General features: G+C 49.0%; 5 protein-coding genes and 1 long non-coding RNA gene across 7 annotated transcripts; 4 read left to right on the plus strand and 2 right to left on the minus strand.

The window, feature by feature from the left end:
• Positions 1 to 664: 664 nt before the first annotated feature.
• LOC120696247 (GDSL esterase/lipase At1g28590-like) lies at positions 665 to 1,083 on the plus strand. The gene has a single exon (XM_039979372.1). The coding sequence runs from the start codon at positions 665 to 667 to the stop codon at positions 1,019 to 1,021; it is 357 nt and encodes a 118-aa protein (XP_039835306.1). The 3' UTR covers positions 1,022 to 1,083.
• LOC120696246 (GDSL esterase/lipase At1g28600-like) lies at positions 938 to 2,176 on the plus strand. The gene is made up of 2 exons (XM_039979371.1): positions 938 to 1,318; positions 1,412 to 2,176. The coding sequence occupies exons 1-2, from the start codon at positions 1,087 to 1,089 to the stop codon at positions 2,077 to 2,079; spliced, it is 900 nt and encodes a 299-aa protein (XP_039835305.1). The 5' UTR covers positions 938 to 1,086; the 3' UTR covers positions 2,080 to 2,176.
• Positions 2,177 to 2,937: 761 nt separating this feature from the next.
• LOC120695598 (GDSL esterase/lipase At1g28600-like) lies at positions 2,938 to 6,046 on the plus strand. The gene is made up of 5 exons (XM_039978804.1): positions 2,938 to 2,950; positions 3,001 to 3,456; positions 3,563 to 3,699; positions 4,581 to 4,674; positions 5,161 to 6,046. Exons 1-5 carry the CDS (start codon positions 2,938 to 2,940, stop codon positions 5,823 to 5,825), a joined length of 1,365 nt encoding a protein of 454 aa, XP_039834738.1. The 3' UTR covers positions 5,826 to 6,046.
• A 5,682-nt stretch (positions 6,047 to 11,728) lies between these two features.
• On the minus strand, positions 11,729 to 13,110 carry LOC120694665. Its single transcript, XR_005683591.1, has 2 exons — positions 12,277 to 13,110; positions 11,729 to 12,145 (listed from the first exon to the last, which is right to left on the minus strand). It is a non-coding gene; the product is annotated as an uncharacterized LOC120694665 (long non-coding RNA).
• A 258-nt stretch (positions 13,111 to 13,368) lies between these two features.
• LOC120694664 (trafficking protein particle complex subunit 3-like) lies at positions 13,369 to 15,929 on the plus strand. 2 transcript variants are annotated; one of them, XM_039977857.1, is made up of 6 exons: positions 13,369 to 13,525; positions 13,630 to 13,760; positions 13,858 to 13,955; positions 14,604 to 14,703; positions 15,247 to 15,429; positions 15,533 to 15,929. In XM_039977857.1, the coding sequence occupies exons 1-6, from the start codon at positions 13,399 to 13,401 to the stop codon at positions 15,653 to 15,655; spliced, it is 762 nt and encodes a 253-aa protein (XP_039833791.1). In that variant the 5' UTR covers positions 13,369 to 13,398; the 3' UTR covers positions 15,656 to 15,929. The 2 variants fall into 2 exon arrangements, with proteins under 2 accessions (XP_039833791.1, XP_039833792.1); XM_039977858.1 differs by having other exon boundaries at positions 13,439 to 13,525; positions 13,642 to 13,760.
• A 5,448-nt stretch (positions 15,930 to 21,377) lies between these two features.
• LOC120694667 (photosystem I assembly factor PSA3, chloroplastic) lies at positions 21,378 to 22,864 on the minus strand. The gene is made up of 3 exons (XM_039977859.1): positions 22,445 to 22,864; positions 22,174 to 22,338; positions 21,378 to 22,025 (listed from the first exon to the last, which is right to left on the minus strand). The coding sequence occupies exons 1-3, from the start codon at positions 22,790 to 22,792 to the stop codon at positions 21,708 to 21,710; spliced, it is 831 nt and encodes a 276-aa protein (XP_039833793.1). The 5' UTR covers positions 22,793 to 22,864; the 3' UTR covers positions 21,378 to 21,707.
• Positions 22,865 to 25,010: the final 2,146 nt, after the last annotated feature.

The raw sequence follows: 25,010 nt of genomic DNA on the forward strand, positions 1-25,010 counted from the left end.
CCGGCGGGTGCGCGAGCGCGAGGCCCTGGACGCGTGCTGCTCGATCGGTGCTGGCCGTCGTGCAGCGCCCCGGCCGGCCCGTCCACTCCGGTATACGTGTCGTGGGACGGGCGGCAATTCACCGTGGAGCGGGGTGCACGACGGGCCGTTCGCGACGCCGGCCATCGCTTGTTCATGGCATCTTGCATCTGATGTACCTCAAGGCGTATGATGTGGGGTGGGGAGATCAGCTACCGTTGGTTTGTTCGTTTCCGACGATGGGATCTTGCATCTGTCATGGCGGATGATGCGGCCGAACAAAATAATCGTCCGTTAATTTGACCTAATTTGTTACTGAATTATCAGCAGAAATGCAAGACACGAGGAGACAATTATATTCGATCGGCATCTAGCACTACGATACTATACGCCACGACGCACGCCTCGCGAACCATGCGTCGCCGGAGCTACGTACATTGCTTAAACACAGACGCCGCTAGGTATTAGGTAAGGTTAGTTCTCATCAAGTCATCATACGCCAGCACGCCATGGGTTCTCGCCGGCGACCGCCCCGGAGGGTCCAGACGCCATATTTAAACGTCCGCATCCATCCAAGCTGGCCGGGGAGGAAAGCACGCTGTACTAACTTCTGCACGGCCGCCGGCGAGGCCTGCTAGCTAGCTCCATGCTGCTGTATCTTCGCGGCACGGTGGAGGCGGTGGCGCGGCTGTGGCCGCCTCTGCTCGCAGCCGCCGTCGTGGCTGCCGCGGCGGCGGCGCCTGATCCACTGGCGGCACGGGCGAACGGCAGCAATAATACCAGCGGCTGCTACACCCGTCTCTTCGCGTTCGGCGACTCGCTCACCGACACGGGCAACTTCATTAGCTACGCCGCCGCGCCGGGGCCCGTCGCGCGGCTGCCCTACGGCGAGACCTTCTTCCACCGCCCCACCGGCCGCTGGTCCGACGGCCGCCTCATCGTCGACTTCATCGGTGCGCATGCTCATTGTTGCTGTGTCATCAGTTCGTTCGTTCGTACATGAGATCAACTACAACCACATGCATGAATGCACGGCGAGGCGACTGATGATGACGAGCACATAGACGCATGGGTGCAGTGGAGAGGCTCGGGACCCCGTACTGGCCGCCCTACTTGGCCGGGAAGACGGCGGAGGACTTCCGGTACGGAGCCAACTTCGCGGTGGGGAGCGCCACCGCGCTGAGCCAGGACTTCTTCAAGAAGCGCCACCTCAACGTCGACCAGATCACGCCCTACTCCCTCGCCGTCCAGATCGGCTGGTTCCAAAAATTGCTCGCCGTGCTTGCTTCCACGGACAATGGTAATAATTAACAATAATACAAGAATAATAAACAATAGCCTTTCTCTTTTCCCCTCGCTCCAATGATTTCATTCTGTCCCTGATTGGCAGCAGAGCGAGAAGAGATCATGGCGACCTCCTTGTTCCTGGTGGGAGAGATCGGCGCCAACGACTACATCCACCCCATCTTCCAAAACAAGACGCTCGGTTGGATCAAACCCGTGGTGCCCCTCGTCGTCGCGTCCATCGTGTCATCCCTGGCGGCTCTGATCCAGCTCGGCGCCAGGACGCTGTACGTGCCGGGCGTCTTCCCGCTGGGCTGCACGCCCCGGGTTCTCTTCCTCTTCCGCGGCAGCGCCCCCGGCGACTACGACCCGGCCACCGGCTGCCTCCGGTGGCTCGACGACCTCGTCGTCCTCCACAACGCCCTCCTCAAGGTGAAGCTCGCGGAGCTCCGCCGCGCCCACCCGGGCGTCTCCGTCACTTACGTCGACTACTCCGGCGAGGTCCTCGGCGTCGTCACCTCCCCGAGGCGGCACGGGTTCGATGAGCGCACGGTGCTGGATGCCTGCTGCGGCGGCGGCGGGCCGCACAACGCCAACTTCACCGTGCATTGCACGGAGCCGGGCGCCGTGCAGTGCGCCGACCCGGCTCGGTACGTGTCGTGGGATGGGCTGCACATGACGGAGGCGGTGTACCGGATCATGGCTCGTGGGATCCTGGACGGTCCGTTCGCAGCGCCTCCCATTATGTGCGGATGTAAGAAGACGGCATCCCTTTAAAGGAATTGATCGTTGCTATAATGCATCTCACGATGGATGCGGATTAAAACCCTTCTTGTAGTGCGAGGCGTAAAAACTGTCCCTTTTAAATTCGAAATTTGATTTTTCTTTAGAATTTAATTTTTTTACGGGAAGAAATTAAATTTAGTACAATTAACGTTCACTTAGTTACAGTGACTGGCGGTATGGTGAAGGCTGTGCTATGGCCTCGGCTCGCCGCTCCCTGACTTCTTGCCGCCGCGGCGTAAGCACCGGCGACAGAGCCGGCCATGTCGGCGGCTGCTGCTCTGGCGACATAGACTGCGACGAATGGCAGCCGCAGCTACATACGCCCGTTTCTTCGCGTTGGGCTCTAGTAGTTTTTTTTTTCTTCTTTCCGACGGAGAATCATTCGCCACTGTTCTCTCAGTTGACTCTCTGATCCGCCATCCGTGTACATCTCTTTTGAGCTCTAATCTTCACCAACCAGCAGCTCCTGCTCCCCCAATCACATCGCATCCATGCCTCCTTTTCTTCTTTATTATTAGTACCAAATCCTGCAGACGATCGAGTTGACAAAACCCAACCGCGACAACGCAACGTCCAAGACGCAGATCACCGGCAAGCGTGCGCGTTTAGGCTAGCTCCATGTCCAAGGCCGCCGCCGCTCGCGTCACCGGCCAGCCGGCTTCCAGTCGCCGTCGCCGTCGTTCCCCTCTCGACGAAGAGATGGCTAATATAATCATTCTCGTGCAGCCACTTGACCCTGTCTGTCCGGCTGGCTCCGCTTCGTGCAGGCCTCAGCTCTGTTCTTCGATCGGATCCATCGACGAGATGCGATGCGGCAATCAATGGTCCACAGGGCACTTGCTTGACACCATGGCAGCCTATCGTGCGCCATACATACCCTCGCCCCAATCGTGCCGTGCCGCCTTCTGCCAGGACCCGTCGCGGCGTCGCCATCCCATCCGAGCCGCGCCCGCCAGCGCCACAACCACAAGAGGCACCGACACCAGACTATCAAGTATATACACCCTTCCCCGAGCCGGGCCGAGAGAGCACTCCTACCACTACGCGCACAGCAGCAAGCCAGCAACAACTTGCTAGCGGGAGCGGGATGGCGAAGCCGCTGCTGGTGCTGCCTCTGCTCGCCGCCGCTGGCGGCCGCGGCGTCGCCGGTCGTGCCTGCTGCGGCTGCCAGTACTACTACTCCGGCGACGCCGACGGCGAACCGCAGCGGCGGCGGCTGCTACCCCCGTCTCTTCGCGTTCGGCGACTCGCTCATCGACACGGGCAACTTCATCCACTACTCCACCGCGCCGGGCCCCGTGGCACGGCCGCCCTACGGCGAGACCTTCTTCCACCGCCCCACCGGCCGCCTCGTCGTCGGCTTCGTCGGTACGTACGTGCCTGTATATATATCTAGCTTTGCGCAGGATCGGGGTGGTTACATTTTTACTACATGCCGCCTGATGATGATGACGACTCTGTTACGTGTATGCAGTGGAGCGGCTGGGGTTCCCGTACTGGACGCCTTACCTGGCCGGCAAGACCAAGGAGGACTTCCGGTACGGCGCCAACCTCGCCGTGGCGAGCGGCACCGCGCTCAACCAGCTCTTCTTCAAGAAGAAGGGCAGGCCCGTCCCCAAGGGCGTGCAACCGGTGCACCTGCACAGGGCCCCCAAAAATATGGGGCCCCCAAATTAAACTATGTGCTAACTATTAGTGCTGTTTCTAAAAAAAACTACTAGTGCTAGTACTCTACAACCTTAGCATTTGATAACTTTCCTTCCTCTTCCTAAATCTCTTCTAGTTTTTCCTGCAACATACAAACAATCTGCTTTAGATCAACAGCCGTGCGCCTAATTCTCCTCCCCTAATTAATCCCTGAGTCACCCATAGAAGATCACCTGGACCTGTGGACCATAAATTGCCGCCAATCCAATCTAGCATTTTTTTTTGTGTGCGTGTGTATGCGCGTGAGCTCTAGGCATAGTCTTCCTCTATTTTTTGTTTCTTACGTCTTGGTCCAACATCTCATTTAATCCAAAGGGATCAGATTGTATTAGATCGGGCCCATCAAGAGCAATAGCATCCCAGGGCCTCCGTACTAGTACAGAATGGATATGACTGTAAAGTAGGTTTTTCTTGAAATGGCCATGTAATTTGACCTTTTTTATACTTTTCACCAGTATTTAATTAGTCGCATTAGGAAATATACTCCAGAAAAAGAGTAAAAAATAAGAAAATAGTAGAGGAGCGGACTAAATCTCAGAAAGGAGCTGTAGGTTTATTATGAATCTTCATCTCACTCCGAAATTTGATTTGAGATTCTTTTAGCTTAAAAAGTAGCCTATCTAACATAGACGTTGAACAAATGGATTCAATTAAGCAACATACACATATTAAAACTATTTGATTGAAGTGGCTATAAAATAAACCTTAGTTATATTTTCTATAGTTAGGGCCTAAATTGAAATTTGGCACAGGGCCCATATATTTGCGGGACGGCCCTGAAGAAGGGTCTCGACGTCGGCGGCATCACGCCCTACTCCCTCGGCGTGCAGATCAGCTGGTTTCAGAAACTGCTCGCCACGCTTGGCTCCACGGAGCACGGTGTGCACGCCACGGTGACTATTATTAGTCAAGCATGCATGTTTGTTGTTTGTCCTCCATGGAATTATGGAATCCTTGTGAAATTTCTACGTAGATGTTTGGATTGGCCATTGACGACACGCGCGCGCGCGCACACACACATCATTTTAAGATGATATGCTACTACCAGATTAATTAGCACGTACATAGATCACCACACGAACATCATCATGCGTCTCTCTGGCGGGCCTGGCCTACTGCATGCAGTGCTTTAAGATATTTCCAGATTAGGACACATCTTGAGTCGCCATCGTTTCCTGTTCTGTACAACCAGCTCACTTGTCACCGAGCGACGCATCCACGTTTGATTGATATCGATCGCATGCTCGCCGATAGCTACTGTGCATAGGGCCTACATACTGATTTTTGTTTCCGCCATCGAGTACGTTTTTCATTAAGAGCAGACGTAGTGATGTTGCAGTTCACTGTTCATCTGTTGTGCTGCAGAGCGGAGGGAGACCATGGCGAGCTCGCTGTTCCTGGTCGGGGAGATCGGCGCCAACGACTACAACCACCCCTTGTTCCAGAACAAGACGCGGGAGTGGGTGATGCGGCTGGTGCCCCGCGTCATCCGCTCCATCGGGATGGCCCTGGAGGCCCTCATCCGGCTCGGCGCCACGACGCTGTACGTGCCGGGCATCTTCCCGCTCGGCTGCCTCCCGCGCTACCTCTTCCTCTTCCGCAACAGCGGCGCCGCCGACGACCACGACCCGGCCACCGGCTGCCTCCGCTGGCTCAACGACGACCTCACCGCCCGCCACAACAGCCTCCTCAAGGCCAAGCTCGCCGAGCTCCGCCGCGCCCACCCGGGCGTCTCCCTCGTCTACGCCGACTACTACGACGATGTCCTCGCCATCGTCAGCGACCCGGCGAGGAACGGCTTCGCCCCGGCCACCGCGCTCGACGCGTGCTGCGGCGGCGGCGGCTTCCACAACGCCAACTTCACCGTGCACTGCACGGAGCCGGGCGCCGTGCAGTGCCCCGACCCGGCCAGGTACGTGTCCTGGGACGGCCTGCACATGACGGAGGCCGTGTACCGGATCATGGCGCGCGGTTTCCTCGACGGCCCCTTCGCCGTGCCTCCCATCATGTCCAGATGCAGGAAACACTAGATATCGTCTTTTGTCAACGGTGCCTGAGTGCGTGCCAAAAGTCAAATATCAGAATAAGTTGTCTTTCTTGGAATAAAGTGAAGTCGAACGACTCTGCAAATTTATCTAAATATTCATATTTATTTTAGAACAAACTTATCAGTTGATAGTATTCTTGCAAATGTTTTGGTTGCGAGTATGAGAGTATCTATGGCAATGACACGCCAACAAATGTCCTGGAATGCAATTCAATGATAACAGTATAGTACATCATTAGTTAGTAATTAAATACGCCAACTGATCACAAATATAATCAGTTTAAGACATTGACCAATATATATATATATATATATATATATATATATATATATATATATATATATATATATATATATATATATAACTTTTATATAAAAAAACATATTTTATAGAATTACTCTTTTGTGATGAATCTAGCATAGCAGCACTAGTGTCAATCTTATGTTGTAAAATTATTTATATTTATTTTGCTACTGATAGTGAAAGCTAAATGGTTTGATGTAACTCTTCTCATAAACACTCGATGTCCATTGATTTTGGTCACAATCCAATTTAGTATTGACCACTATTTTTCATTATTAAAATATGTCTAATACTAGTTTAAATTTATCAAAGTGATAGTAAGAAAATACATATATTTATGATTGAGAAAGTATGGTACAAAACAAATATATCATTGAAACAGAAAAGAAACAGCAATTGGATGAATATGCCAATATTCAAAACCAAAATGACACTTTTGACCATTGGGACCCGGAACTGTACTGATCAACTCATTGGAATTTGGATTCAATGACTGCATGCATGCACTGCTGTCATACAAATGGAACATCGACCTTACTAAAAACCTAAAACTGAAATAGTGCACGCTGCAGCATTGTGAATTTGTGATGCGGCCTGACAATTGTGTTCATCAGCCTAGCAGTGCGCTATCCCCTGCCATCAAAATGACCTAGCATCCTCCTCTACCGAGCAAGGTCTCTGTAACACCCCTGTGTTAATCGTGCTCGCTAATCACGATTTATTTCGCTAATCGTGGATTCAATTCGTCGTTAGTGCTAATCGCGTTCGCTTAGTAAACATCTACTTAGTCGTTTTCGATCTCGTTTTTGTCATCGATTCGAGCTCCAAATCAACTTCCGCCCAAAACGAAAGTTGTATATCTTCTTTTCCTCTACAACTTTTATTTTGGCCAAATTTCATGTTCCCATATCAAAATTTGAGTTCTAGCGGGTCAAACTGGAGTCAAAATCATTCAAACGGGTCAACAGTGAGAGCTCCAGCGTTTTCACTGTTTTGCCCATACCGAGACCGGCGACCGTCGACGCCGGCGAGCTCCTCCACGCGTCGCTCATCCCGGCGTTCCTCGGCGTCTGGGCGCCGCCCTTATCCTCTCGCGAGCACGGGAACCTTCTCCTCCTTTTCAGCCCTTCTCCTTCCTCGGAGCTAGGTCTAGCTCGAGCGAGCAGAGACGAGTTCGAGCCGTCGTCGTTCGTCGCACCGGCCAAAGCTCACCGCCCCACCTCGATTCTTCGCGCTCCAAACCACTGCACCTCGCCCCGAAGCTCGTTCATCCCTCCACGAACGCGACCGTGCCCTACCCCGGCCGAAATCGAGCTGCAGACGCCGTCCGCCATCGCCGTCATCGCCGAGCTCCGCCCCTCTCCGCCGACGACCTTCCTCCGGCCTTCCTTCGCGCAAAACGAACCCCCGGTGAGCTTCCCCGCGGCCTAATCCTACTCCCTGACCTTTTCCCCGCCCAAATCCGGCGCTGCCGCCGCCGGTTCGCCTTCGCGCCGCCGCGGGCGCTTGGCGCGCCGCGCGCGCACGCCGCCGACCGCCCTGCGCGGGCCCCGCGGGCCGCGGCCGCGAGCCCCACAGCCGCCGGCCCCACAGGTCGTGCCCCCGCCGCTTGACGCCGCCTCCGCCGCCGGCCGGGCCGAAACGGCCGCGCGCCGCCGCCGCTCAGCCCCTGCGCCGCCGCGAGCCGCGCTGCGCGCGCGCCCTAGCGCGCCGCCGCGGGCTCCGGCCTCGCCTGCCTGCCGTGGCGCGGGCGAAACAGAGGAGGAGAGGGCGGGCCTGGGTCCCTGGCAAGTGGGGCCCGGCTGTCAGCCCCCCTTTTATTGTTTTTCATTTATTTAAATGGCTGAAATCTTCCAAAAATTGTAGAAATTCACAGGAGATTCCTAAAAATACAAACCCAATTTTGTTATGTTTCTAAAATCATGATATTCAGAGGAAAAATTCTTAAGCATGCATTTTATCACTTTTGCTCTGCTGAAAATTCAGTTTGCGTTAAACCTAGTTTATTTATTGTCGGTAGTTCCATGGCTCTAAAAATTATGAAAAATTCGCAGTGGCTTACTCATTTCATGTGTAGCCCACTGTAAAAGTTTCATGACCTGTTGCTATGCACTTTTGGGTAGATCTGTTTATATTTCGTTTACCTTGTTAGGGTTTTAAATGCTTTGTTAGCAGCAATAATTGTTGGAAAAATTTGGGTGGCATGCTTTACTGCTTCTTGTTGAGCTGGTTAAATATTGTTGCTAGGTCATGTTTGTAGGTTAGGGTTTTGCTTATATTTTGCCCTAGCTTTGCTCTTTTCTTTATTTCAATGTTGTTAGTGGTTTTTTTTCATGCATGTGTAACCTTAGCAAAGCAAGTCTCGGTTTTAATCCATGCTGCTCTAAGCAAAGTTAGTAGTTGTTTTTGGAAGGAAACACTTCAGGCTAATTTGAGTTGATCTTTTCTTCGCATCATAAGTGCTCATGCATCGCACTGTGTCCTAACTGTTGCATGGCATATTTTATTCGTGTAGACACTGCGAACACAGCTGTCCACGAGCTAGTTGCTGAGCCGGTCTAGGAGCCACGAGCAGAAGAGCAGCTGGAGAACGCCGTTCAGCACGCTCCAGAAGACTTTGTTAACCCCGCTGACCTGCAAGGCAAGCCCCGGAGCATAACCATAATTTAAATTATTCAATGTTTATTTAAATATTTGTGCATTTAAGTTTTAGGAATCGTATGAAACCCTAGTATGCATGTTCTCCCTAGGTACCTGTGAGTCCAAACTAGTGTGCAGGTATCGTTAGCAATACCTTGCTAAGTAGGATCTCGGTAAAAGTCGGGTGATTACTGTCACTCGCGAGATTTAGGATCTTGTTTCCTTAGCTATGGCTGTGAAATGAGTTGTTGAGTAAAGAGAAATGGAGACCGGGCGGAAATGAGTTGGATTAATGGTATGGTTTGGATGAAAAGAAAACTCCGCCTGTGTCGATTGAGGACCGTTCCGTTGTTGGCAGTGTTGACCGAGTTTGAACAGTACTAACCACATACCGGAAGTATGAGGTAGTCGAAACCGGTAAGCTAATTACCTAATTTGCAACGATACTTTGAATCGCGACCTGCTACTCTGGGAGTGGAATGATGGCGGGTGTTGGATAGTATGTCGCCTCGGGGTTCTCAGAGAGTTCACCGTGAGGGACCCTTCACCCGGGTTTTGGCAGGCGTGATTCAGACGTCGGGGTGATGATGGGAACAGTTGACGTGTGTGGCCCGACGGGGTTTACGCGTGTCGTGTGAGTTAGGTCCACCTTGCAAGGTTAAATCGGATCGATTCGCCGTCTCTCTCGGTTAAGAGAACCTTAGTCACTTTGTCACATCGTAGTAAGAAAGTGGAATGAAAAAGGAATGGAAAAGATTGATTTGTGAGTTACTGAAGAATAATCTGCTCCACCATGTGTGCTCTAGATGTTAGGCGAATTTAGTTAATACTCGTTGTACTAATTGGAGCTAAAATATTAAAAGTAAGGATTCACTCCTAGCAGCATTTCAGCAAAAGAACTCCAGAACCAAAAAGCATTGCATGTCTAGGTAATGGGCTAAGTATACCCAGAGTCGGATAAGCCTTGCTGAGTATTAGTATACTCAGGGTTGTTGTTGTAACCCTTTTAAGCAGGTTGTGTCCCCGCTGGCTTGAGGAGATCTGTGCGTCCTGGATTGGACAACCGCTTCCTCCTGGGTGGACCGTCGTATGGGCCCCGTCTTCCCCGTGAAGATTGGGCAGGTTGGCGTCACATCGGTGGGCAGGATGTGGAGCTCACCTTTTATCTTCGTCGTGGTTATCGTATTGTATTTCGAACTCAGTTTTAAAACTTCCGCTGTGCGTTTGAAATCTGTTGTTTGTATTTAAACCTTTTATGTAAAACCGGTGTTGTAAATTAATTTGAAGACTTCTGTGTGCTGGTATCACCTGTGCTCGTCTTTGTACGGGTCTAAGTGCAATTGTGATCCTGGAGTACAGTAGTTTAATCGGGATTTTACCCGACAGCCTGTCAGGTTACACCGTTTTAAGTGCACAGTAACTTGATTAAGTATTAAGATGATGGTTAGTGCATTTAAGCCGGTTTAATTTGGACGGTGCTGCTACAGCTGGCATCAGAGCTCTAAATTGCACTGGGGTGATTACCTTGCAACGATTTCGGGTTTTTCGAAAAGTTGACGCTAGATGCCCTAAGGAATAGGATAGATAGTTCGTATGCCCTAAATATGTTACATAAGTTAGGTGGCATCTAAGTATCTATTTTATTCCAGCACTTCCAGCTTTTACTTTTTGTTAAACCTTACTTCTGTAACGACGCACCTCCGCTAAGGTAAGCAAGGTAAGCATTCTTGGTAGTCCTTTAGAATAGCCCACGTGTTTCATACGTGCGCGGGTCCCGTATGATGAGCATACGAGGAGGTGATAAGGCTCAATTCAAACGAGCCTGTCGCTATCTGCCGCCTGATATGGAGTGCGGATTTCATACCGTGTGATTGTGATCACGGTCATTTCGTAAGGCAATGTTACGAGATGTAACAATCTTCAAATCATTTATTAATTACAATGCATTCGTTTATTGAATTTATAACTGGTTGGTTGTGTTATATTTTTATGTGCACTTTAAGATGAAAAAATTCCCCATATTAATGGTGCACTCGACATTGTTATAGACTTGGAATGTATAAATATGGAGATGTAGCTCAAGGTAGAGATTTTACATTTGTCAAGGTATATCCTATGTGATATTTGTGGGCTCTGCTGTTTGTGGTCTATATAGTTAGAACACTAAACTACTTGATAAACCTACGATTAAGTATAATTAGTGATCTAGTTTATTATTGGCCACTATTTTTCCTTATTAAAATATAGTCATAATGTCTAATACTAGTTCTTAAGGCAAATTTATATGTGTGGTTTTCATGTCTTCAATGTACAGTATTTTTAAAAACAATTGATTAAGGTTTATCAAATTTTGGTTACAATGTCAAGTCTATGTGGTTGTAGCGAATACATATATTTATGATCGAGGGAGTATGGTACGGGAAAAACCCAGCATTTTGTTGAATGACACTTGGCGGTTCACTACAACCCAAATCTAATGTAAAGACACTTTTGTATAGATATTTTATAATTTGTATTTACAAATATATCGCAATGTATTGTAAAGATATTTTCTTGGCACTTTAGAAAGTGTCACATGTATTGAGACACTATTTGAGGCATTTTAAATCATGGAGATATTTTTTGAAGTCATTTTGTAAAATGTCAACAATGATTATTATGGGCAAGTTTGAGATACTTTAATTTTTGACCTTAGCCCCTTAGAGGCATAGTTTAATTCATTCCTTTGAATATCTTAAGACACTATTTAGATCATTGAGGCACATTATAGAATACTTATAAGAACTATACTAAGTATATGTGTAACAATTGATGTAAGGTTGAGATAGCTAGCAAACTAAGGATTATGCAATCTGGTGTGAGGTCTTGAGTTTGAAGCTTCGAAGCTCCATCACTCAAGTATTATCCTATTTTTCAATATTTTTTATTACACCATGAGGGTAGAGATATAATAGTGTGTCATTACAAGTTGCCTTATAAAACATAGAGACAATTAACAAATGTGTCTCTTCTATCAAAGAGCAATTGGTTGTAGTCGCACCTCTACGATATAGTGAAAATAACTACTATTGCATAGAGGCAATGTACAATGTCTCTAGAAACCAAAAATAGTGTCTCTGCATGCAAGTTTTGGTGTAGTGATTGGAGCACCAAAATTGTGCTGATCAACTCATTAGAATTTAGATACTTTGCCTGCATGCGTAGCCCGAACTTAGACTCAAACCTATAACTGAAACAACGCTGCCGCGTTGTCATGCGAACAACAATTCTATTCATGAGCCCGGCAATGCACCATGGCCTGCCATGAAAATGACCTGGCATCCTCCTCTGCTGAGCACAAAGTCTCTACTGCTGCAATTCTGCAAACATTTGGAACCTTTTCACTGAACCTTTCATAGCTTCATCCACATAAGTACCGTGTTTTTTTTTGTAGTTTGTTTTATTTGGGTTCATGTTCTGACAAATATTAACCACTGCTATATCATCTTACCTCTGTTACGATGCATTTGACATTATTGATGCTGCTATCCAAATCTTTGGCATGTTTGGGAATTGGGAGGAAACGTCACCTGAACCACGCAGCTTGTGTGGACCGAGAGTCGCTTGATCGAACCACTAAGCACGAAACTCATTACCACCTGTGCAAATGGAGTCCATGAATTAATCAGGGAAACAAGTGTTGGTGTGGTACCTTGAGTTGTATGCTGCTCCAGCTGAAATTCGATCGGCCACGCCGCAGCAACTTCGCCGTCCTATAGATGGATACACACATACACAATATTAATAGCGCAGAATGAAGAGACCATTCGAGCCACCCCTTGGCATTCTTGCCTCTCCGACGATCGATCGCGTTCTCGTCGCCGACTGCGCGGTCCACGGCGGGGCAGAGAGATGCGGCGGCGGCGGCGGCGGCTGCTTCACGAGCCTCTTCAGCTTCGGCGACTTCATGTGCAGCCCGAGCTCTCCGCCCCGCCGTTTCCCTGCGCCTTTTTCTCCTCCGGCCGTTTCCCTCCCACTGGTTCTGGCCTCTGGCTCTGGCTGTGTCTCTCGTGCTGTCGCTGCATGAGGCTAGTAATTCAATTCATGATCACGATCTTTATTTGCTGAAGTGGTAAAAGAACTATTCATAGCTTGGCCCAGGCTCCATTGGATTGCAGGGTCCGCCAACCGCCCGCGCCCACGGCCGGCGGCGGCAGGCAAACGCACGCGCGGCGTAGGCCACGACGGAAGGGATTGGATTGGACATGGACGACAGCTGGTGGCGCTGAAGTCGTGCAGACGTGGGGAAAAAATCTTTTGCGTGACGACTCGATCATCTATAATCATTTTTCGGCGGAACTAATTTCACCATTGTTACAACTGTTTATTCTACCGCATGAAGAAAAAAAAGTTCTGCAGGGGAAGAATTGTTCTAGAAGGAAAAAAAAAGTGCTCTACTGGAGGTGCTGCGGCATATAATTTTTTTTCAGCTTGGAATGGTGTTCTTTCAGAATTTTTTTTTTTTGAGTGTGTGGTGTTCTTTTCTCTGGGCTGGAATGGGCTAGGTTACTTGGGCCAGATGACAAAGCGACTTGGTCTGGGCCGAAGGGGTTCACATCATCACGGTCCATGGATGCTGCATCATCACCATCTACCCCTGCACACCCCACATCGCTGCTCGGCTTCTCTCCTCCCCGAGCACTTCGCCTCCGCCTCGAGCCGGCGCCACCACAGCCGCAGGCCCCGCCGGAAGCGAGGAGGTACGCTTCGCCGCCGCTCGGATCTGAGTTTCTCCGTGCGGGTCGGACGCTAACCGGGGTTTTGCGGTTGGCCGCCTTCCGATCTACTTGTTCGGGTCTCACAGCTGCGGAAGCAGGGGAGGGGCGACGCGGCGACTGCGCTCGTCTTCCCCGCCACCGTCGGCGTCCTCTCGCGATGGCACCTCTCACGGCCCCCAAGTCCGGCGACGCCCTCTTCGCCAGCGTCGATCGCGTCGTAAGCCCCTCGACCGTTTGCGTTTGGGGAAGTCAGGAGGACCCTGGCGCTGGATCTGGCCCTTGTCTCATCGCTTATGGTTCCTCGTTGGTTGCAGAACGCGGAGCTGTTCACGCTCACGTATGGCGCCGTCGTGCGGCAGCTGCTCACGGATCTGGAGGAGGTCGAGGAGGTCAACAAGCAGCTAGATCAGATGTGCGTGCCGACCCTTTTCCTGCTTGCCCTATTTTTTCCCCCGGTCAATCTGATGATTAGCCAGTTAGGTATTGCAGCAGTGATCTTAGTGTAGCAATTGAAGTGACGATTGTGTTGGCTGTTGCCTGAGTAGGATATTCGAATGGCTTAACTATGGAAGTTCAATTGGTAACGTGCCTGCGAGTAAAATGAAAAACGGTTTTCGATGCTGTTAGTGTGACTTCTTAATTGAGAGATGGGTAGAGCGATGTGGGCTTCAGAAATATAAACTTTCAAATCCTAGATGGTTTTCTGGTCCAGCTCATACTACGGATTTCGTGATGTTAATCATGTTGATGTGGCAACATGCCATTCATATAATCCTATGCCACAGTTCTCATAAGGGAGAAGGTTTGCTCAATTCTGTTGTATTCCACTTGCAATTTTCTTCTAAATTGAGGGATGGTGAAGTTGGATCTGGAGTAAAATTGTAGATGAAATGGTGGTATGATTGGTGACATAACTTTTTTTTTTGGTAGCTTATTACATGGGTTAATAAATATCTCTTATTTGTTGGCTGTAATTATCACTGTTTTCTGTAGCAAACGTTGCTTCTCTGAACCCTTTACAATATAGTGGTTTTTTTTCTTTGAAACATTTCACTCCCAGGGGTTACAACATTGGAACACGGTTGATTGATGAGTTCTTAGCAAAGTCAAACGTATCAAGGTGTGTTGACTTCAAGGAGACTGCTGATGTTATCGCAAAGGTATTTGCTTAAATCACTATTATTTGGTAATGTGGCAGAAATATAATTTGTTCACATCGATGCGTAACTTTCGAGCCTTCTGTTCTTATTCCTAATTACTATATGTCACACCTGTTAGTGCATTCTGTGTATGTTTAATATCCTAACAAGTATTTATCTAGAATTAGGTAATGCATATGAGGCTCAATGGTAGTCCACGTGGTTTCTTTTGTTATATTTTCATTCAGTGCATCTGTACATTTTTAGTGTTCTCTGTGTCATTAAACCAAAAGCAATAGAACTCAAAGGGCACAAATGAAACTGAGACATTGTATTGCGTCTATGTTGGATTGTACAAAACCCTTCAACTGTAACACAATTAGTTCAAATTCTCTCTTAAGCAAATGGATTGAAATATCTCATTCTTGTAGCAGCTCCAGATCCTGTTCCTCTGCAATTTATGGTACCATGATGTGCCTTACAGAAATCTGCATACTGTGTATATTATGTCATGTGTTAGGCTTTATGATCTGACAGCATCCTTTCTTTCATTTTTTGAAACAGCTTGGATTTAAGATGTTCTTGGGTGTGACTGCAACTGTAACCAATTGGGATGCCGAGGGTACAAGCTGCAGCTTTATATTGGAGGACAATCCTCTTGTTGATTTTGTTGAGCTCCCTGACACTTGCCAAGGCCTTCAGTATTGCAATGTGTTAAGTGGAGTAATCAGGGGAGCATTGGAAATGGTTAGTTCTTCTGTTACTGCCATCTCAGTTTATTTAGGTTTTTAAATCTTTACTTTATATACAATTATGAAGATTGCCCTGATCGATTGCAATTGTGATTTAGGTGTCTATGAAGACAGAGGTGACATGGGTCCGTGACATGCTCCGTGGGGATGATGCCTATGAGATGCGTGTGAAGCTTATCAAGCAAGTCCCCGAGGAATACCCCTACAAGGACGATGACTAGTTTGAGTTTAAGCGAAGTTCCTGCAGCAGGGCGCTAGTTTGCTTGTCTGGATGTTAATTTTGTTGTGGATATAGTCCTGGTATTACATGATGTCACAAGAGTAAACTGTTGATTGCATTTACAATTGTCGTGTGTATTACTGGTGTATTGTAGAAATATTGCATATCTTCCATGCCTTGTGGCTTTGAATTAATCCGGTGAATTACGGGCATCTGTGCTGCTCTGGATCGTTCCTGCTGTGCTAGCCAAAAATAAAGTTTTTTTCTTTACAGTCTGGTTAACTGGCTGATTTTCTTTTTTGAGCTTAACTGGCAGATTTTCTGGAAACAGTTAACAATGCACTTCATGAGTTGCCTCCATTTTTGCGAAGTGTTAACCCTTTATTCCTGATGGTAATCCTCATCAGCCATCTTTGATGTAACGTTTTTGAAATTGTTAAAGTTTCCCATTTCGAAAAAAGGTATCACACCATCACAATTTACACATTTTATGTACTTTCTCAGGCGATGCAAATCGATATGACCTGATGACAATTGGTTTGTGAGTTGTGAAGCTTTTAGGTATTTGATGACAAAGGGGGAGAAATGTACCCTAAAAGCAAGCAAATGATGCCATTAGCAAGGGGGAGGAATGGAAAATGCAAATGCAAAAGGATGCATGGTGATAGGGGAGGTACTTAGTCAATGTGGGGGAGAAGTGCAATTTGATGATCCCATGGACTAAGGTACAAAATTTTTCATTGCTCATATGGATCAAACCACACACAAGTCATTGTTCTACAATTGGTATCAATTTCAAATATCGGTGGCTTTTAAAATGAGCATTGAAATGTCATCCGAGCAAGCTAAGTAGTTTCTAACTTTTCAAATTGGTATCAATTTCATATTCTTGCAATTCATCTTGCTTGCTTTAGTTGTGTTGTCATCAATCACCAAAAAGGGGGAGATTGTAGCGAAAATAGCCTCTCATGCCATATTTCAATATAATGTTTTGGTGATTGATATAGACAACACAACACTTGGACTAATATGATTGTTAAGATAACCATTCTCAGGCTTTTAGGTTCAAGTGATGACAAAGAGAAGATAGGCGTAGCTAGGCCCGAAGGGCCGCCCCTACGGGGGTTCCGCCTCTTCGGTCCAAAGGATTCGAAGATTGAAGAGACCGTGAAGAAACCAAGTCAAAACAATCAAGACAGAGATATTTTAGTATCACCGGTTGAACCGACGCTAAGAAAATTACATACGTCGGTGCATTGACTTGGAGCACGTTTGGGAGTTTTGGTAACACCGGTTGAACCGACGCCAGGAAAGTTGAATACGTCGGTGCAATGAACTCATCAGCTGAGGCAAAATCTATACACAGGATGAATCGACGCTAGATATTGGTGAACGTCGGTGCAGTTGTCCAGAGAGTTAGTTTTTCAGCAACTACACTCACCGGTTAAACCGACGCTGTATCGGTTGATTACGTCGGTCGATTGGGGTAGCCGTTGAAGTATAACGGCTTGTTGGAAAATGCACTCACCGGTTAAACCGGTGATGACAAAAACGGGAGCATCGGTTTAACCGGTGATAGCGCTTTTTGTCAGCCTTTTTCCAACGGCTAGTTTGGGGTGTGTGGGCTATATATATGCCACCCCACGGCTCATTTGAGAGTGCTGGAGACCAAGGAAGTATACAAGAGCCAAAGATCATCTCCAACCACCATAGAGCTTCATTGTACAGCATATAGGCTTAAGCACACTTTGTGAGAGTGCTTAGTGCTTGTAATAGGGATTAGTTCTTGCGAGAGCTCCCTTGAGAGAAGTCTTGCTGCGGCAAGCAATCCTTGTGATCCGTCGTGTGACCCTCCGACTTGGTGTGGAGTGGCAACGACACTTTGTGCGGGGGAAGAGGAGACCCCCTCCTTGGTGGAGAAGCTCCGTAGTGGATTTCGGCTGGGTGACCGAGAGAGACGGTGACGGTGCACCAGACTCGGTGTCTTGTGGGCACTTGCCTTTGCTTGCCGGCATCACCTTGGTGGCGTAGTGCAAGACGGTGATCGGAAAAGCCTCGGTGTCCCGTGGACGTAGGCGTTTGTGCCGAACCACGTTACATGACCGTGTCTACTCGGGAGTTTGCATCCCTCTTGCACTTACTTCTTTACTTACCATATTACGTTTCCGCATTTACTTTATCTTGCGTGACTTTACTTTCCTAGTTAGTTTGTTTAGGATTGGCTATAGGTTGCAAGTATTTTGGGGTAAGTAGAGAATAGCAAAGATAAACCTTAGTCATAACTAGCATGTATAGGACGTGTTAGGTTTATCTTATGCAAGTAGTTTGAGCCCTAGGTTAAAAAGCGATTAGCGATCCTATTCACTCCCTCCCCCTCTAAGGTCGGACACCCCGGTGATCCTTACACCTATCTTTATTTATTCTGAATATATGTTATCACTTGCCACGATGAAGTATGGCCTGATCAAGCTTTTCATCTGCTCAAAATGATAATTAAAACATACAGATTTGGATTGGATGGCCTTGTTGCTTATTAAATATCATATCTGAGGCATATCATATTAGTGTTTAGTTGAAGTTTCATTTTACTTTTTTTTTCCTGAAATGGAGTTTAACCACCAACTAGCAAGCAGAAAGTATTGTTGGTTTTCCAATTCCAAATGTGAAAATGCCAAATGCTAGTAAGTGGATTTATGCTTTATTTGGTATTCTCTCTCTTTGGAGGGGATGGTTGACGTGCATATAATGACTGGGAACTTTTAGAGACGGAAACAATTTTATTTTCACCAATATTGGTCATCTGGGACTGAAGTGCACAATATCATGGTGTTCTTCCAAGAATCCTAAAATCATTTCATAGCCAGCAAAAGCATATTCCTTCAAATTGTTTCCTCCAAAAGCCCAATACTGTCCAGATTACTCTTGTTTGAAGACGGGCATTGTCAAGAAATTAATGGTTTGGATGTCTGCCGGATCACATAGAAAGCAGCCCTGTTTTTCTTTTCTTTTTTTCCTTTTTCCATATTTAAGGATTGCATAAGTTATATAGAAAAATTGTTGGCGTGTTATCCAGGGCTCCTGGCCTGCCATTGTTACTTTTATAGCACTATTAATATCCATAACCATATTCCAACTATTCTCCTCTGTTAAGTCGATACCAGTCCAGTCAAACAACTTCTTTATGTTAGTGATGCTTATTAAAAGCTCATTCATGGTGCAAAGTGCCCACATGAATATTGTGTCATCATCATGTGCACGAGATATGATTTGAGATGTTGTGAAAAATTTGGAAAAAGGAACAATATATTTATCATCAGCATAAATTTACCATGGTTAGACTTCTTGTTGCTAAGTTTGCTATACTTGTGAAACTAATTGTATGATGAATTTGACAAATTCTTATCCTCCTCTGCTTACCTTTTTGTATACTGTTACAAGCCTAATTTTGTCTACGACTGTTCTCATGTCTTTCACTTATGTGCTTTGATACAGATGTGTCTACAAACCCAGAGCTGTTGAAGAAACTGGCCTCATTGGTTGATGATGGAGATGACTTTGACTGTCCAATTTGCCTCTCTCCACCTACTAAAACTGTCATAACCAGCTGCACTCACATATACTGCCATACCTGTATTATGAAAATCCTCAAGAGTTCCAGTTCGCGTTGCCCCATATGCCGGCGCTCCTTATCCTCTTCCTTGCTCCAGAGGTAAATCATTCCGATGAAGATGGATCAGGCAACACTGGGTCTGACAGGCCCCTCTCTTCCAAGGTGCAAGCCCTACTGAAGCTGCTGAAGACTTCACAGAATGAAGACCCCTCGTCGAAGTCTGTTGTTTTCTCTCAGTTCAAGCAGATGTTGATATTGCTGGAAGTGCCCCTAAAAAATGCGGGCTTCAACATTCTGAGTCTTGATGGGTCAATGAGCATGAGGAAGAGGCTGCAAGTCATAAAGCAGTTCGCTCATGGTGGCCCTGACGCTCCAACTGTGCTGCTGGCCAGCCTGAAAGCCGCGGGAGCCGGCGTGAACCTGACGGCTGCCTCGACGGTGTACCTCTTCGACCCCTGGTGGAACCCTGGGGTGGAGGAGCAGGCCATGGACAGAGTGCACCGGATCGGACAGAAGAAAGAAGTGAAGGTGATACGGCTCATCGTGAAGGGCAGCATCGAGGAGAGGATACTGTCGTTGCAGGAGAAGAAGCAGCAGCTGATCAGCAGCGCGTTCGGGAAGAAGAAGAAGGGTGGCAAGGATGACAAGGAGATGCGTCTGGAAGAGCTCCGGGTGATGCTGGGCCTAGATAAGGGAAGGCCGGCAACTGGTTGCCGCCCTTCCGAAGCTTGTCATATATAGTGGTGCTAGCTCTAGGGATGGAAGTAGCTAGTGGGTGGAGCAGAGAGCAAGGAGAGGCTTGTTCGAGTGCTCCTGCCTAGCAGTGGGAGCATCTGATGTTAGAAGAGCTCCCTTTTAATATTTCAGCTTTTGATTGAAGTGTAGGCACAGGGCAGGAACAAATTCCTGCGTGTGTGCATGCATGTATGGCTCTGATGCTCGACATTAGCGATAAGATCAATGCTCAATTTCTCAATTGAAGACACCCGGGGTGAGCAGCAGCCTGACGAGTGACGAAACTGCGCTGGGCACCGGCGGGCTCTGCCTGCCAAATTTACCGTCCACCCTGGAACCCGTTCGATCGTACATGTGCGGTGACTGCTCCGTTTCTTGCAGTCAAGTTCCGTTTAGACAGGTTCATGCCCCCTAATCATATGGTTGGTTTGATAATTTCCAGGATCTTTCAAGGTTCAGTGTCAGTTTAATTCTGTTTTTTGAAGCTAAAGGCAGGAGCACTGCCAGATCATTTAAGAAGAAGAAGCAAGCGAGTTCTTACAATAGTTGTGATTACATAAAACTTAAATAGACTCAAACTCATTGACAACAACAACATTACAACACTAGGGAGTCCCTCGCTCCTCGCACGCCTGTTGCCTGAAGGCCATCTCCTGCTTGATGAGGCCAAAGATCCGTACCGGAGTTTGCATGAGCCCTTGGAAGATCCTCCTATTCCTCTCATTCCAGATATTCCACACCGTGTAGAGAAGAATGGCCGCAAGTGTGGGCTTGGTATGTGCTGTAGCTAGTCGCATAGCATCGTTCCACCAATCCTGAACCTGCACTCCCGACGGTGGCGTAGAGAAGAGCCCCCCGTCCAAGTGTGAACCAAGAACCAAACCTCCTGAGCAAACGGGCAATGCAAGCAGAGATGAGCAGCTGTTTCAGGTGCTTGATCGCAGAGACAACACACCGGGTTACACGGAATTCCTTTGACCAACAAGATGTCTGCGGTCTGAATTTTTTGCTAAAGTAAAAGCCATCCAAAGAAACGATGCTTGCCCTCAGCCTTTGCCTTCCAGATAGCCTTAGAATTGAAGGTGCAGTAAGACCCGACGAATTGGATCCCATACGCCGACTTGGAAGAGTACAACCCATTTGCAGACCATTTCCAAGTGATTGTGTCGGCTTGATCAGAGAAGGTGACCTCCTGCACTCTTTCCCACAGAAGAACAAATTCAGCCATCTCTGCAGTTGACATCCTCCATAAACCCCGAGTCCAGGTTCGATTTTCCACCTCCTCTCTGACAGTTAAACTCTTGCGCCAAGCCAGCTTGTAAAGATGTGGAGCTAGATCCCGAGGAGCAACCCCATCAGACCACGTTGAATCCCAGAATGAGGCTGTGCAACCATCTCCCGGAGTAACCACTGTTGAGCATCTGAAAAGGTGCTTATCAGTCTCATTACAAGGAATGTCATACCCCACCCACGTTTAATTCTGTTTATTACTACATGTGTTGTGCTTCCTATTCAGCATGTCGCAGCTGATTCCTCCTAGCACCTGTAGTAAAAAAAAAACACACTGCATCTACCTTGTTCTCGTCTTCCTACAACTATGAACTTCGTCGACACCTGACTCAACTACGGCCAAATTAAACACGCCGTGTAATTTGTGATGCTGGACTACACTGTCTTCTATGACAAAAAAAATTCTGCTGCTCGATGCTCATGACGAGTCCAGCTTATTCTGTTTCAGAAACTCTAGGTCCTTGAGCTGCCGCTGCTGAACTTCCTTGGACACGGTCTTCCCGTCCCGCTTCCTCTCGCCGGAGGCCACCTGCTTGGCCATGGACGCCACCATCCTCTCGATCGCAGGCCTCCCGACGGACTGGAAGACCGCGTTGAGTATGGTGCGGAGGAGCTTCTCGTCCTCTTGCTCGACCATGTCCTGCCCGAAGCAGCAGACGTAGATGGCTTCCAGGGCCTTCTCCGCCCGCGTCTCCATGGGTATCTGCGGAGCTGGAGCCTTGAGCTTTGCTCGTTTCTGCATCACAATTCATTCATCTACTCTCTCTTAGCCTCCAACTGATAATTTCTGTCATTGTTTCTAGTATGCCATTGCAATGCAGATAGTAAGGGATGGTATCATCAAGCAGATTCAAGAACAAGCTGCAGAAATTAAAGGCGTTCACCTCCTTTGCCGCCCTCATCATATCGATGAAGGTCTCCTCCTCAAACTCGATGTCGTTGGAAATGCGGAGCCGCGCCACGCCTTCCAAGATCTCCTCCGTCTTGAGCAGCCCGGCGCCGACGGCGGCCAGCCAGCAGCACAGCAGGACGTAGAAGGGATCTCCCGGCTGCCCAACACGGATGTCTCTTTAATTTTTTATTACTCGCAAGTCTGCCACGGGATGCAGCAGTAGGGCAAGATCGATCAGAAAAGGTCAGTGGGTCGCGGATCACCTTGCCGCGGCGCTCGTTGAAGTCGTAGAAGGCCTGGGAGTCCATGACGGTGCACTTCTTGCTGACGCGGCGGCGGAACTCGGCGAAGTCGATGATGTCGCCGCCGACGCCGCCCTCGTCGCTGAGGATGCGCGCCACGAGGCCCACCACGGGGAGCGCGCCGACGAGGCGCCCCGCGATGGCCGCCGGCGAGTTCGGGTTCGGCTCCATGTACGCCACCACCGCCGCCGCATGCCGCCGCCGGCGCCCGGGGCCGTGGGACGCGGGGCCGGGCCGGCCGCGGCGCGGGCGCGGGAGGAAGGGGGAGGTGAGAGCGAGATGCCCGTGGGCGACGGGTAGTGCCCCCATGCCCGCCGTCGATGGAGCGAGCTCGCTCGGATGCCGCTGCGCGTGTGGTGGGCGTGGCGTGGCGCGGCGCGCGCCTTATCTCGTCGCGTGGACTCCAAGCCTGTGTCGAATTGGAGGAGCGGGCCGGAGAGCCTAGGCAGATGGCGCGCCTCGTGGGCCCAGCCTAATTTCTCTTAGTGGGCAAGGACACTCCTGCTGTGGCGTGGGCCTCCGGTTCCCTAGGACGGCCCATCGATTCCAGCTAGCCCAGGATGCCAAGTAGCAACAACTAGCTCTCTCTGCTTACCCTCAAAAAAAAAAAATCTCTCTCTCTGCTGCTCGGTTGGGGATCCGGTTCGGGCGACGGCTGCGGTGGTCGCGGGCGGGCCCAGCGCGTCACATGCGGAGCCTGCGTTCCATCCGCCGAATAATGCCGGTGGTTGGCGCAGGCCCGGCGCCGAATGGACACGGCACTCCACTGTTTGTTTCTGCATGGCTCCTTGCCGTTCGTTCTTCGTTGTGGCTGGCTGCGACCCCTGCCTGGGTGTGGGTGGTCTGGTCTTGTCACCTCACTTCCCGGCGACGCCGGGCGGCAGGCCGGCAGGGCCACCGAGGTCAAAAGCGCGCAGCGCACCGTGGCAGCAGGACGAGCCGCGCGGCGCTGGCACCGACCGCCGTTGCTGTCGGCCCGGCTCTTTCAATGGACGGCACGGATTGACCCGACCACGATGCTGAGTGCTGCCCTCTCCCCGGCCCCCGGCCCCGCCGAGCGCCGAGTCTTGACGCTTTTTGCTCCTCCACCCATTTCCTCCTCCACCGCCGTCACATCGCCGGTCTTTCATCGGAGTAGAGCGGCGGAGCTGCAACATGCACGCACTACTGTAACACCTCAGGTGTTAATTATCTATCATTAAGATTAATTACGGTCATTAGCGCCACAAACCACTTGAGGGGAACTTTTTAGCAAATTCTGCCCAATTCAGCCCGGACCGGTCTGACCGGTCGAGTGCGAGTTGGTGGTTTTGGGCCCACAGCATTTAAATCTCTCTCACTCTCACAACAGCACACCCTCTCTCTCACGCACGCCCAGCTCTCTCTCCCTCACCCTCCCGTGCCCTCCCCTCTCTTCCTCAAACCCTCACCTCCAAATCCCTCCTCTCCATTGGATTCCAAGGGCGGGGAGAGCTTCAAATCGGTGGAGGATCAACTTCCCCAAGTTCTCCTCCATGGGGTGACGCGGGATCGCAAGTTCTTCGTGGGGGAGGAGCCATTAGGTAAAAAGGTTAGGGTTGGATCGATCTCTTGTTCTAGAAGGTTTTGGATGTTTTCCTCTGGTCAAAAGCATCCACATGAACCCCTAGACTAGATCCTAGAAGGTGTTTAGAATTGGTGGACGATTTTCGTCGCGTCATGGATTCTAGCTTCTGTTCTGGTTGGGACCGGTCTGACCGGTGATGCGGCTGTGTTAGTGTGACCGGTCGGATGGACCGGTCTGATCGGTGGGGGTTGGCTGAGAGGGTGTAAAGTCTGGGTAGTGAGTACAATCGGTTAGAAATTATTTTGGCAATCAATTGCTAGTAATTTTTATAAGTCATTCACGCATTCTCATGTCATATGCATATGCATACGTGTAGCAGCCACGGCGGAGGAGGTCGTATACGAGGTGGTTGCGGAACCACAGGAGCCGCAGGGGCAAGCCTCGCAGGAGGAGGTTCGCGGGGAGTCGGCCCAAGGCCCAACTCACCCCAGTGTTGAGCAGCAGACGCAAGGCAAGCCCCGGTGCACTTTCTATTATTTTAAATTATGACACCTATTTATGTTTCTAATACTTGTGCATTAGGTTTAGAAATTGTTTGGAACCCTAGTTGCATGATCCTCAGGTTCCCTTGGGTTTATACTAGTATGTATGGGTCGTTAGCACTGCTATGCTAAATAGTTCTCGATAGAAGCCGAGTGATTTCAGGTCACTCGCGAGATATAAGATACTTAGAAGTCGAATAATTTCCAGTTACTCGCGAGACATAGGTTATGTCTACTTATATTACAGTACTTGAGTATTGAAATGGTTATGGAGATATGAGACCGGGCGGGGATGATGTATAGGTATGGCCGCAGGACAGGGTTCCTGGGTGCCTTAGCCCCGTCTGAGTTGATTAAGGACCGGTCGTTGTCGGCAGTGCTGATCGGGAATTGAATTGTACTAACCGCATGCCGGGAGTAGGAGGTAGTCGAAACTGGT

This window comes from Panicum virgatum, chromosome 2K (genome assembly GCF_016808335.1).
Source record: "Panicum virgatum strain AP13 chromosome 2K, P.virgatum_v5, whole genome shotgun sequence".
Taxonomy (NCBI): Eukaryota; Viridiplantae; Streptophyta; class Magnoliopsida; order Poales; family Poaceae; genus Panicum; species Panicum virgatum.

Coding starts and splice junctions, on each gene's coding strand:
- LOC120696247 (XM_039979372.1), top strand. CDS start 665: ATGCTGCTGTATCTTCGCGGCACGGTGGAGGCGGTGGCGCGGCTGTGG.
- LOC120696246 (XM_039979371.1), top strand. CDS start 1,087: ATGGGTGCAGTGGAGAGGCTCGGGACCCCGTACTGGCCGCCCTACTTG. Junction 1,319..1,411: donor GCTTGCTTCCACGGACAATG/GTAATAATTAAC, acceptor GATTGGCAGCAG/AGCGAGAAGAGATCATGGCG.
- LOC120695598 (XM_039978804.1), top strand. Junction 3,457..3,562: donor CCTCGTCGTCGGCTTCGTCG/GTACGTACGTGC, acceptor ACGTGTATGCAG/TGGAGCGGCTGGGGTTCCCG. Junction 4,675..5,160: donor GCTTGGCTCCACGGAGCACG/GTGTGCACGCCA, acceptor GTTGTGCTGCAG/AGCGGAGGGAGACCATGGCG.
- LOC120694664 (XM_039977857.1), top strand. CDS start 13,399: ATGCTGCATCATCACCATCTACCCCTGCACACCCCACATCGCTGCTCG. Junction 13,526..13,629: donor GCCCCGCCGGAAGCGAGGAG/GTACGCTTCGCC, acceptor CGGGTCTCACAG/CTGCGGAAGCAGGGGAGGGG. Junction 14,704..15,246: donor CTGCTGATGTTATCGCAAAG/GTATTTGCTTAA, acceptor TTTTTGAAACAG/CTTGGATTTAAGATGTTCTT.
- LOC120694667 (XM_039977859.1), bottom strand. CDS start 22,792: ATGGGGGCACTACCCGTCGCCCACGGGCATCTCGCTCTCACCTCCCCC. Junction 22,339..22,444: donor TCAACGAGCGCCGCGGCAAG/GTGATCCGCGAC, acceptor CGTGTTGGGCAG/CCGGGAGATCCCTTCTACGT. Junction 22,026..22,173: donor TGATGAGGGCGGCAAAGGAG/GTGAACGCCTTT, acceptor ATTGTGATGCAG/AAACGAGCAAAGCTCAAGGC.